Below are 12810 nucleotides of genomic sequence, written 5' to 3' on the forward strand. Positions count from 1 at the left end.
AATAACATAGGGCAAGGGAAGATTGACAATGTAGAATCATAGAATGGTTACGGCACAGAAGGAGGCCATTCAGCCCATAAAGCTTGCGCCAGCTTTCTGCAAAAGCAATCCAGCTAGTCCCACCACCCACCCCCCCACTCTGCTGTTACCCCTTAGCCTGCAAATCTTTCTCCTTCAGGTACCTATCTAATTCCTTTTTGAAAGCTACAATTGACCCTACTTCCACCACCCTTTCAGGCAGTGCATTCCAGATCTTAACCAATCGCTGTGTAAAAAAGTTTTTCCTAATGTTGCCTTTGGTTCTTTTGCCAATCACCTTGAACCTGTGTCCTCTAATTCACAACCCTTCTGCCTGTGAGAATAGTTTTTCTTTATTTACTTTGTCTAGACCCTTCATGATTTTGAACACCTCCATCAAATCTCCTCTCAACCTTCTCTGCTCTAAGGAGAACAATCCCAGCTTTTCCAGTCTATCCACGTAACTTCAGGAATTAGTCAACCCAGTAAGCAGGAATGTACAAAAAGAAATGCGGCATCAAAGGCAGGCATGGTTTCGGTATACCATGTATGAATGATAAGCAAGTGATAAAAACTGGGTGAGTCCAATATTTAGGTCGCAGCCAGGACTTTGCAATCTGCAAAGTACAATAACATTTGAAACAGCACAAAGTACCAGAGCTGCAGAAGGGCGTTGCTATAGGTGAGTAACATCTTTACAAATGACAAGCAGACCAAAGCAACTTATCGCGTAGAAATGTACTTTTTCCTTTACTAATATTTTTTGAAAATATATAATTTCTATTTGCTGATACTGGTCATCGCATTATCTCCGCTTATGGCAGGTGAGAACTGAAATATAGAAGAAACTTAAGTGTCGTTCTGGGAGAAAACATTCCAGAACTGACTGACTCTGTGAATTAGTGGTTGATGATGAACACAGGGAGCATTTCAAGCCAGAAAGACTACAAAGTATCCCAAGAGTATTATGAATAGAGGCGGTGCAACGAGGATTCACTAGATTGATTCCTGGGACGAGAGGGTTGTCCTATGAAGAGAGATTGAGTAGAATGGACCTATATTCTCTGGAGTTTAGAAGAATGAGAGGTGATCCCATTGAAACATATACAATTCTGAGGGGACTTGACAGGGTAGATGCTGAGAGGTTGTTTCCCCTGGCTGGAGAGTCTAAAACTAGGGGGCATAGTCTCAGGATAAGGGGTCGGCCATTTAAGACTGAGATGAGGAGGAATTTCTTCACTCAGAGGGTTGTGAATCTTTGGAATTCTCTACCCCAGAGGACTGTGGATGCTCAATCATTGAATATATTCAAGGCTGAGATCGATAGATTATGGACTCTAGGGGAATCAAGGGATATGGGGATCATGCAGGAAATTGGAGTTGAGGTTGAAGATTAGCCATGATCTTATTGAATGGCGGAGCAGGCTCGAGGGGTCATATGGCCTGCTCCTGCTCCTATTTCTTATGTTCTTTTGAATGGCAGTTAAGTGTGGTCTTTATTTATTTTACTATAATACTATCAATAATATCAGCACTATATTATTCGTCATTGGATCAAACATCCCAGCTGTAGTGCTGAAGACTTGTGCTCCAGAACTAGCTGCGCCTCTAGCCAAGCTGTTCCAGTACAGCTACAACACTGGCATCTACCCGACAATGTGGAAAAATTGCCCAGGTATGTCCTGTCCACAAAAAGCAGGACAAATCCAATCCGGCCAATTACCGCCCCATCAGTCTACTCTCAATCATCAGCAAAGTGATGGAAGGTGTCGTCGACAGTGCTATCAAGCGGCACTTACTCACCAATAACCTGCTCACCGATGCTAAGTTTGGGTTCCGCCAGGACCACTCGGCTCCAGACCTCATTACAGCCTTGGTCCAAACATGGACAAAAGAGCTGAATTCCAGAGGTGAGGTGAGAGTGACTGCCCTTGACATCAAGGCAGCATTTGACTGAGTGTGGCACCAAGGAGCCCTAGTAAAATTGAAGTCAATGGGAATCAGGGGGAAAACTCTTCAGTGGCTGGAGTCACACCTAGCACAAAGGAAGATGGTAGTGGTTGTTGGAGGCCAATCATCTCAGCCCCAGGACATTGCTGCAGGAGTTCCTCAGGGCAGTGTCCTAGGCCCAACCATCTTCAGCTGCTTCATCAATGACCTTCCCTCCATCATAAGGTCAGAAATGGGGATGTTCGCTGATGACTGCAGTGTTCAGTTCCATTTGCAACCCCTCAAATAATGAAGCAGTCCGAGCCCGCATGCAGCAAGACCTGGACAACATCCAGGCTTGGGCTCATAAGTGGCAAGTAACATTCGCGCCAGATAAGTGCCAGGCAATGACCATCTCCAACAAGAGAGAGTCTAACCACCTCCCCTTGACATTCAACGGCATTACCATCACCGAATCCCCCACCATCAACATCCTGGGGGTCATCATTGACCAGAAACTTAACTGGACCAGCCATATAAATACTGTGGCTACGAGAGCAGGTCAGAGGCTGGGTATTCTGCGGCGAGTGACTCACCTCCTGACTCCCCAAAGCCTTTCCACCATCTACAAGGCACAAGTCAGGAGTGTGATGGAATACTCTCCACTTGCCTGGATGAGTGCAGCTCCAACAACACTCAAGAAGCTCGACACCATCCAAGATAAAGCAGCCCGCTTGATTGACACCCCATCCACCACCCTAAACATTCACTCCCTTCACCACCGGCGCACTGTGGCTGCAGTGTGCACCATCCACAGGATGCACTGCAGCACCTCCCAAACCCGCGACCTCTACCACCTAGAAGGACAAGAGCAGCAGGCACATGGGAACAACACCACCCGCATGTTCCCCTCCAAGTCACACACCATCCCGACTTGGAAATATATCGCCGTTCCTTCATTGTCGCTGGGTCAAAATCCTGGAACTCCCTTCCTAACAGCACTGTGGGAGAACCGTCACCACACGGACTGCAGCGGTTCAAGAAGGCGGCTCACCACCACCTTCTCGAGGGCAATTAGGGATGGGCAATAAATGCTGGCCTCGCCAGTGACGCCCACATCCCGTGAACGAATAAAAAAAAAGATGAACCCAATCACTTCAATAAAATTGGGGTTTATTTCTTCAAAAATTAGCAGTTAACAAAGCACTCAAAAATGATGACTATCGGCATTCATCAAGTTACCTTGCCTGTCAATCCACAGTACAACACACAGAAAAGAGCAACATATATTATTTTGAAATAGAAAATACATATAATTCATCGCGAATACATTATTTAAATTACGAACAGATTTAATTTTGTAAAGTTCTTTCCTTCTTTAAATTCATTTTACTCAGCAATTTTCTCAGCCAATTTCCTCCCCTTTGCTGCCACTCCTGAAGGTGTGAACCACTTGGTAGGGTATAGCTCCATGGGCCTCGTTGCCCCTCCTGTACCTCATCAAAGTTGCCATTATTCAGTGTGACCTGTGACAGTGAGTGTTGGCACACTGTTCAACTGCAGGGGCCATCTCTGCCAAGTCTGGCCCTGTTCTGGGCAGACATCCATACACATACACTTCAAGCAGGGATTGCTAGATGGCAATCAGGACCAGGAATCCAGGCTGATTTCCCCCTCCCTAACTTAGAGTGCCAGGCAATTGTAATACTGATACTGCTATCTTGGCTGAAATCAGCTAACTCAGCACAGATTGATGATCAATCCTGGGACCTTCCTTGTCTATATGGCTTAACTGCTCACTGGATATACCCATGGAGCATTTGGGCGAGCTAGTTTTTCAATTAGAAAATTGCTTCCCCCATCAATGATGAACAGAAGGTCATCCAGTCTTGATATCTGTGAAATCTTCAGGGCAAATGGATTCCATGTAGTTACATAAATTAAATATAGAATTAGAATCTGGAATAGTATATAGGAATTTTAAGCTTGAGGCATTAAGGGACTGGGAATCAATGTAGGTCAGCGAGCACATGGGTGATGGGTGAGTGGGACTTGCTGTGGGATGGGATACTGGTAAAGTAGCAGAATTTTGGACAAGCTGAAGTTTATGGAGGGTGAAGGATGGGAGGCACGCCAGGAAAGCATTGGAGTAGTCGAGTCTGGAGGTGGCAAAGGTATGGATGAGGGCGTCAGTAGCAGATGTGTTGAGGAGGGGCAGAGATGGGGGCAATGTTCTGGAGGTGCAAGTAGGTGGTCTTTGTGATGGGGAAAATATGGGGTTGGGAGCTCAGCTTGGGGCCAAATAGGACGCCGAGGTTGTGAACAGTCTGGTTTAACCTGAGAAAGTGGCTAGGAGGGGGATGGAATTGGTGGCGAGGGTATGGAGTTTGTGGCAGAGGCCAAAGATGATGGCTTTGGTTTTACCAATGTTTAACTGGAGGAAATTATGGCTTATCTAGGACTGGATGCCAGACAAGCAGTCTTAAAACACAGAGGCTGTGGAGGGTTTGAGAGAGTTGGTAGAGAGGTAGAGCTGAATGTCATCTGCTGATCCCATGTCTTCAGATGATGTCACCAAGGAGCAGCATGTAGATTTGGAATAGGAGGGGTCAAGGACAGATCTTGGGGGGAACTCCAGAGATAACAGTGCAGGGACGGGATGAGAAGCCATTGCAGAAGATGCTGTAGCTATGATTTGATAGGTAAGAGTGGAACCAGGCAAGGGCAGTCCCACAGCTGGACAATGGAGGAGAACCGTTGGAGGAGGATGGGTGGGTCAACTGTGTCAAAGGCTGCAGAGAGGTCAAGAGGAGTGAAAGTGCACCATGGTCACAATCACAGAGGTTGTCATTTGTAACTTTGATTAGAGATGTTTCAGTGCTGTGGCAGGGGCGGAAACCTGAGTGGAGAGATTCAAACATGCAATTGCAGGAAAGATTGTACTAAGGTGCTTGTAGGGAATAGCGTCACATTGACTAGAAATTTTCAGTCAATAATCACACCCAAATAATTTTTCACCTTTGCTAATCATCATGTACAGTATACATGTTTTGCATTTGCTGTTTCAATATGCAATACCTTACTTTTATCCACATTAAGACCTATCTGCCAGTCCTTAGCAGCCCATTTTCTCCAGATACCTTTGAAGGCCATCAACCTCTCTTGTATTAGTCATCCCATCACATAGCTTAGTATTATTAGCAAACCTTATTAGAAGCATCTTCTTTCTTATCCTTTAAAAACAGTCTTTTTCCCCCCCAAATGAATATATAACATTTTAGGAACAGAAGTAGGCCATTCAGTCCCTGGACCCTGCCATTCAATTAGCTCATGGCTGATCTGTACCTCAACTCCATTTACCCACCTTTGCTCCATAATCCCTTGATATCCTTAACTAACAAAAAATTCATACTCCTGAATGACCTAGCTCTAATTTTAAGATTATGTCCCCTCATTCTTGAGGAAATAGGTTCTCTGCATTTACCCTATCGAATCCTTTTAACATTTTAAACACCTTCAGTCAGATCACCCCCTCAATCTTCTATACTCTGATCTTTGAACGCTTGAAACTATGCCTTTAACGGGCAATGCAAGGGAGCGTAGGTGAAGTCAGTGACCGGGGTCGGGGATGCAAAGGACAGATGCCTTTCCCAGAGTTGCAGTGAATCCAGCATTTTTCCTGCTCCCTTGGCTCTGGCGCTGTGCAACGCCCCGGATATATTTGACGGTCGCACCAGCCCTTAGCAACAGACCCGGGGGCCTGGCAGAAGGTGTCAGCCGCCGTCGTGCAACGACCGTGAGCCGAGCGCGGGTGGACCATGAGGCAGGTAAGGAAGAGAGGGCCTTGTCGGGCAACCAGGGCGGGCGGGCTGGCGGGCTGGCTCCCTTCGCTATCGAAGCCCGTTCGCAGTTATCTTCTCGCCGCCGACGGAGGAGGGTTTCGCCGTCCCCCGGCAAAGGTTGATGCGGGTCCTCGTTTTATTTATTTTTAAAACTGGTTTCTTCTTCATCATCTTCAGGCGCTGGTCGACGACACTGAGGACGTGTCCCTGGACTTCGGCACCGAGGAGGAGGAGCTGGCGCTGAGGAAAAACAGGATCAGGTAAAACGGCGCTGGGGCCCCGGCCACCTGAGCCAGGTGTGGCCGCGGAAACACCGGCCTCTGTGCCGGGGACAGCTCGGAAAAGGAGAAGCTTCAGTTCAGTTCTTCTCAGATAGTTTCCATTATAATTTCAGTTAAAATTCATAATTTCGCATCTGTGTCAAAATCAGAGAGTGAGGTTTATGCAATTTGAAAAGAGCAAAAATGATTACAAACACTTGTGATGACGTGTTTACTTTTAAGAATGACCTGTATAGATTGCCTTTTTAAAAAAAAAACAAATGGGTAAGATTTGGCAGGTAGAATTTTGGAAAAAGCTATAGTTTGGTTCAGCAGGTTGGGATGTGGTTGTGAGTTCAAATCCCATCATGGCAAGTTGTGAATTGAATTCAATATTTTTGGTAAATTTGTGGGCTGGCATTGGAAAAAATGGCCACGTCTGTTTGCTGGATTTTTGTAAAAACCCAATTGGTTTCTTATTGTACTTCAAGGAATAGAATCTGCCACCTCTACCTAGTTTGGTCTGCACATAAAACCAGTCTGCACATAAAACCAGTCCTCTTAATGCCCTTTGAGGTGGTCTAACAAGCCACTCAGTTGTTGGGGCAGATAGAAATGGCTAATGAATGCACCCTTGCTAGTGTCACCCACATCCTATGAATACATTTTTTAAAAGTGGAAAGCATAGTGAGTTGACTATCAAAAATCACTGATTGGGAGAGTGTGACAATCACTCAATTAGCTTAAAACTCAATCCATTTTCATATAGCTCAGACTGAAGAATAAACGTGGCTCCTTTTTGTTTGTGGGTTTGTAGTCTGTGTCACTTATGCTGTTGGTAACTTGCTGCTTACATTCCCCTAATGTTGACTTTCAGATTCTATGCTGTCTTCTGCTACCTTCTATCTTTTTCCTCCCAATTGGTCACTGTCACTTGCTCCACTCTAAGATCTGTGAAGTATTACTTATTTTAGTATTAAAATGTGATGTATGTGTTTACCCAATTTGACAGCTCTTGTTTTGAATTGTATTTTTCCCTATCTGTAAAGTCATATCCTAGTGTGAACAGAGCAGTCAACAGTGGGGAAATGTGATGAGTGAAATTTATGATTAGCAAGAGTAAGTTGGATAGTAAACCAATATAAGTGTGAATCTGCATTTAATTTGATTTATATTGTGATGTACAATACTTTTAAAAATCAATTACATTTTTAAACCAAAATGATCACTGTTATTTTGTTCAGAAACATCTTTCTTCCGTTATATTGATTGTCCAACTGTCAGTTTGTGTTTTCACTGTTGGGCCCACTTGTGTAGTCACTTTACCGATGGGTTGCTACTTTTGGGTTTAAATTGCACTAAACATGAAATTTACATTTGGCACTCAATCAGCCTACTTTTGTAATAGCTTGTTTATTTGCTTATCCTGTCAATGTAATATTATACATTGTGCCTGGCTAATGGTATACATTATCTCTGATGCACTCTGTTTTGTGTTTGTGCACTGGCAGCCCTGCAGCACCAATTGTCAGGGTGACAGTTCAACTGTCAATTAACAGCCCTCTATTTGTTTGTTGGCAGATACGGGAGAATGACGAATCGGCTTCAGAGAAAGGGAGCTGAGTTATTCCTGATCTAAAACAAATAATGGATACTGGTTACTTTTTCTCATATTGTTCCACTAGCAACTTTTTTTTTTAAAAAAAGATTCCTGCTGTCATTCAAACTCTGGTATAGGAGGTTTCACAGAACCATACAAGCTTACGACAGGGGAAGGCTACTGGTCCATCTTCACTGTGTCGTCTCTTTGCTAAAGCAATCCAAAACTAATTCCACTACCTGCGCTCTCCTCATAACCCTGTATTTTCCTCTGCTTCAAATATTTATCCAATTTTCCACATAGAGACTATATACTCTTCTGCATTTCAAAAATCAGGTTTTAGACTCCTGTTTTGGTGGAGCAATCTCTCAAGTGATGCACTGTTCTACTTTTACATTGCCCATCGAGAGCCTGTCTCTGTAGCCACACTGGGCTCTATTGTGTAATGTGGAGACCCAGGGCACTTTTACACTATATAGGAGTGAGCTGCAGGTAGACATGAGTTTCTTCCTCCATTGACTGCACTCCTAATTGTAAATGACATGAGGGTCAAGGAGTATCTGACTGTTTCATAGACCCACAAAATGTGGAGCTCTGAATATGAATATGCACTCGGGTTAAGGATTCCGGTTTCAACGGGATACACGTGAATACGGGGAGCCAATTCACATGTTTGCACTCGACTTCTGTATTCCACAGTAGAGCACATTGTGCCTGTAGAGATCAGCTCCTGTCATACGGTATAGAACCAGGAGTGAGGCATGCAGAGATTGTTTTACCAAAATGAGATGCTAGAATCTGATGTCAAAGCACAAGAGTAAAAGTACCTCCAGAGCACAAAAAATGCGACAAGCTCCCTGCATTTACTTCATTGAAACTGGAGGCAATTGAAACCCAATGAAGAGGACCAGTTTCTCTAGTCTTGTAACCAAAGCCTCTCATCTCTGGGTATCATCTTAACATAAGAACATAAGAAATAGGAGCAGGAGTATGCCATATGGCTCATATCCCTTCATTCCCCTAGAGTCCAAAAATCTATCTATCTCAGCCTTGAATATACTCAATGACTCAGCATCCACCGCCCTCTGGGGTAGAGAATTCCAAAGATTCACAATCCTCTGAGTGAAGAAATTCCTCCTTATCTCAGTATTAAAAAATCCCCTTATCGTGCAACCATGCCCCCTAGGTCTAGACACTCCAGCCAAGGGAAACAACCTCTCAGTATCTACCCTGTCAAGCCCCCTCAGAATCTTATGTTTCAATGAGATCACCTCTCATTCTTCTAAACTCAACACAATATAGGCCCATTTTACACAATCTCTCCTCATAGGACAATCTTCTCATCCCAGGAATCAATCTCGTGAATCCTCGTTGCACTGCCTCTATTCATAATACTCTTGGGATACTTTGATTCTAGTTTCTGACTTAACTTCATCACTCTCAAACTCAATGTGAAAGTCATCATATTATGATCACTCTTCCCCAGAGGATCCTTTACTGTGAGGTTACTAATTAACTTTGTCTAATTACACCGTACAAGATCTAAAATAGCCTGTTCCCTGGTTGGTTCCATGTTGTATTGTTCTAGGAAACCATCTCAAATGCATTCCATGAACTCGTCCTCCAGACTACCTTTGCCAATTTGATTTGCCCAGAATATATGACGGTTAAAGTCCCCCACGATTACTGCATTACCTTTGTTACAAGCTCCTATTATTTCATGATTAATACTTTGACCAATGGTATAGCTACTATTAGGGGGCCTGTAAACTACTCCCACTAGAGTTTTCTGCCCTTTGTTATTTCTTATTTCCATCCATATAGATTCTACTTCCTGATCTTCCGAGCCAGGATCCTTTCTCACCAATAATAAATCTCTTCTGTATCCTGTCCTTGGCTGAAAGGACAAAACAGCTAATGGAAATATTGACATTTATCTGAAGGGAATTGAAATTCCAAAGTGAGGAAATGATACTTCAGTTGTACAGAGCCTTGGTTAGACCTCATCTGGAATACTGTGTTCAGCTTTGGGCACTGAACCTCAGGAAAGATTATATTCACCAGAATGATGCCAGGATTTAAAAGTTTAAATTATGAGGACAGGTTGCATAAATTTGGCTTGTATTCCTTTTGAGTTTAGAAGGTTGAGGGGTAATCTAATCATTTGAAATGATTAAGGATTCGATAGAATACAGAGAAACTATTTCCTCAGGTGGGCAATCCAGAACAAGGGGGCATAATTTTAAAATTAGAGCTAGGCCATTTAGGAGTGAAATCAGGAAGCACTTTTTCACAAAGGGTAGTGCAATCTGGAACTCGTTTCTCAAAGGGCTGTGGATACTGGGGGTCAATTGAAATTTTCAAGAGATCGATAGGTTTTTGTTAGGTAAGGTTATCAAGGGATATAGAACAAAGGCAGTTAAATAGAGTTGAGGTACAGTTCAGCCATGATCTAATTGAATGGCAGGGGCTGGAGGGACTGAATGGCCTTCTCCTCTTCCTATATTGTCCTCCCACTTTTAGAACTTGTGTATCTGAACCCCTGAGTCTCTCTGCTCTTCTCCTTTTAACAGTTAGCCGTTTAGTGCATATTTCTTCTCCTATTACTCCTCCTCAACATTTCTGCATTAAATTTCACTTATTCTCTTCTCTGCCCAATTGGTAGTTGGTAAACTTCTAGGAGCCATTATATGGGATAAAATTATTCACCTAGAGAGATGTAGATTAATTAAAGGCAGCTAGAATTGATCAGTAAAAGGCAAGTAATGACGGACAAATTTACTGGAGCTCTTTGAAGAAGTATTACTAACAAAATTTGCAGTGGATGTTGTGTAAATGAATTTTCAAGTTGATCAGGTGCTTGTTAATAAAATTAAGGTGCACGGGTATTAAAGGGAATGTGGTAGCATGGATAGAAGGTTGGCTAAAAGACAAAGAGCAGTGGTTATGTTTTTTCGGCTATAGGAATGCAAACAGTGGGTCCCTAAGGATCAGTGTTGGAACCATTGCTCTTAAAAAAAAATCTATCTATCTATATATGATCAGTATCGCAATCACCTCCTGTTGGAACATGTCCCGTTGTTTGTCCACCATTGTATCCATCAGTTTTACTTTTCAATTTATCTGGCCTAGTTCCCTTTTTATTTACGTGAAATTTGCTTTCCCCCCCCCTGAGAATCCCTACGTGGTCAGTTTTCAGTAAAATATTAAAATGCCTACGTGGCAAAGAAGCAGAATGCAAAATGGTTAGAAAGGGTTAATTAGTTAGTAACTGAGATTGGTACAGGTGGCCTGGCCTCCTGCTGGGCCATATGTTTGCGTAGTCAGCAGGTTTGCATTGTCTTATCAATGTAGAGTCTTTGATGTGATTCAAGGACTGGTCTGAATGTCTCCATGTTTATGGCAGATCAATATAGGTAACGAGCTTAGCCAAAGTTGAAAGACATTCCAGGTTGGGAGATAAGGAACAGAAGGAACAGGAAAGAATATTCCAGGTTGGAAGGTGAGGAAGTATCCCCTTTGATGTCTAACAGCAACATGATCAGCACATGGACGATTTATGATTGGCCGGAAATAATGTAACCTCGCATGGCAACCTGTGCCCGGCTTATGATTGGTGTTGACCCTCGTTAAGTATGTTCCAACCCTATTGATTTGTATAAAAACGTGTGGATTTCTGTATGTTTTTGTTCTTGCTCTGCCAGCATAGAGGGACTCTATCAGGAGTCCAAATCAATGCTGCAGACTAAGAACCCTGCTATTAAAGTTGTGATGAACTTTAAAATGTACTCGACTTCAGTTTTTACTGAACCAGACTGAGGGGAAAGAATCCGGATCGTCAGCCCCCCCCCCCCCCCCCGCCTAGTTAAGTACCTTTACCTCTGACTTTTCTCTCTCCTTTTCAGCTTTTATATTGAACCTAATGATGTTATGGTTGCTGTTTCCTGTTCTTCTACCCTTACATTATATACTTGTCCTACTTTATTTCATAGAACTAGATCCAACACTCCCTTCCTTGTGGATTTGAAAGCATACTGATCTAGAAAGCAGTCCTAGACATTATTGAGACCTCTCACCTTCTCTGCCACATACAGTAAATGTTGAATTGATGGGACACAAAGATAATCATAGTAGGTACAGCACAGGAGGAGGCCATTCTTTGAAAGAGCTATCCAATAGTCCCACATTCACCTGCTCTTTCCCCATGGCCCTGTAAATTTTTACCCTTCAAGTATTTATCTAATTCCCTTTTGAAAGTTGCTATTGAATGTGCTTCCACCACCCTTTCAGGCACTGCATTCCAGATCATTACAAAGCGCTGCGTAAAAAAAAAAATGTTTCCTCGTGTCGTCTCTGGCTCTTTTGCCTATCACCTTAAATCTGTGTCCTCTGGTTACCGATCCTTCTGCCACTGGAAAGAGTTTCTCCTTATTTACTCTATCAAAACCGTTCATGATTTTGAACACCTCTATCAAATCTCCCCTTAATCTACTCTGTTCTAAGGAGAACAACCCTAGCTTCTCCAATCTCTCCTCTGAAGCTCCTCATCCTGCTTCCATTCTAGTAAATCTCTTCTGCACCCTCTTAAGGCCTTGACATCCTAACTAAAGTGTGGTGCCCAGAATTGAACACAATACTCCAGCTGAGGCATAACCAGTGTTTTATAAAGGTTTAGCATAACTTCCTTGCTTTTGTACTCTATGCCTCTATTAATAAAGCCCAGGACCCCATATGCTTTTTTAACAGCCTTCTCAACTTGTTCTGCTACCTTCAAAGATCAGTTATAAACTCAAAACTTGAATTCTCCCTATTGTCTTTTCAGTGAACTTTTACAGAGGTGCTTATTGATGTCTGATGGGAATTGTTCTTAGTTTCCAATGTCCATAATCTTATGAATAAAAGATTATAGAAGCTGTGGCAGTTGTTTACACAAACTTTAGCTTGTGAATTTTATATGTTAATTTTTGGGGGCAAAAGTATCGTGATATGAGCAAATATAAGTTCCCTCTTTATATAACTGCCTTTTGAGAGTCAAACAAAAGCATCTGGTGAGGGGCATGTTACAGAGCAGAAGTGTACGTTTCAGTATTAATGAGGAAGCAGTAGAGTGGAAGTGTATGTTATAAAGCCAACATTGCAAATGGTGAAAATTGAAATTAAA

At 42.9% G+C, this 12810-nt stretch overlaps 1 protein-coding gene across 1 annotated transcript in view; it reads left to right on the plus strand.

The window, feature by feature from the left end:
* Positions 1-5555: 5555 nt before the first annotated feature.
* Positions 5556-12810, plus strand: part of LOC137340688 (Golgi apparatus membrane protein TVP23 homolog A-like) — a 53442-nt gene continuing 46187 nt past the window's right edge. Inside the window, exons 1-2 of the mRNA XM_068003348.1 lie at positions 5556-5774; positions 5967-6049. Coding sequence (XP_067859449.1) covers positions 5766-5774; positions 5967-6049 — 92 coding nt within the window. The 5' untranslated portion in view covers positions 5556-5765. The remainder of the gene's footprint in view (positions 5775-5966; positions 6050-12810) is intronic.

This window comes from Heptranchias perlo, chromosome 22 (genome assembly GCF_035084215.1).
Source record: "Heptranchias perlo isolate sHepPer1 chromosome 22, sHepPer1.hap1, whole genome shotgun sequence".
Taxonomy (NCBI): domain Eukaryota; kingdom Metazoa; phylum Chordata; class Chondrichthyes; order Hexanchiformes; family Hexanchidae; genus Heptranchias; species Heptranchias perlo.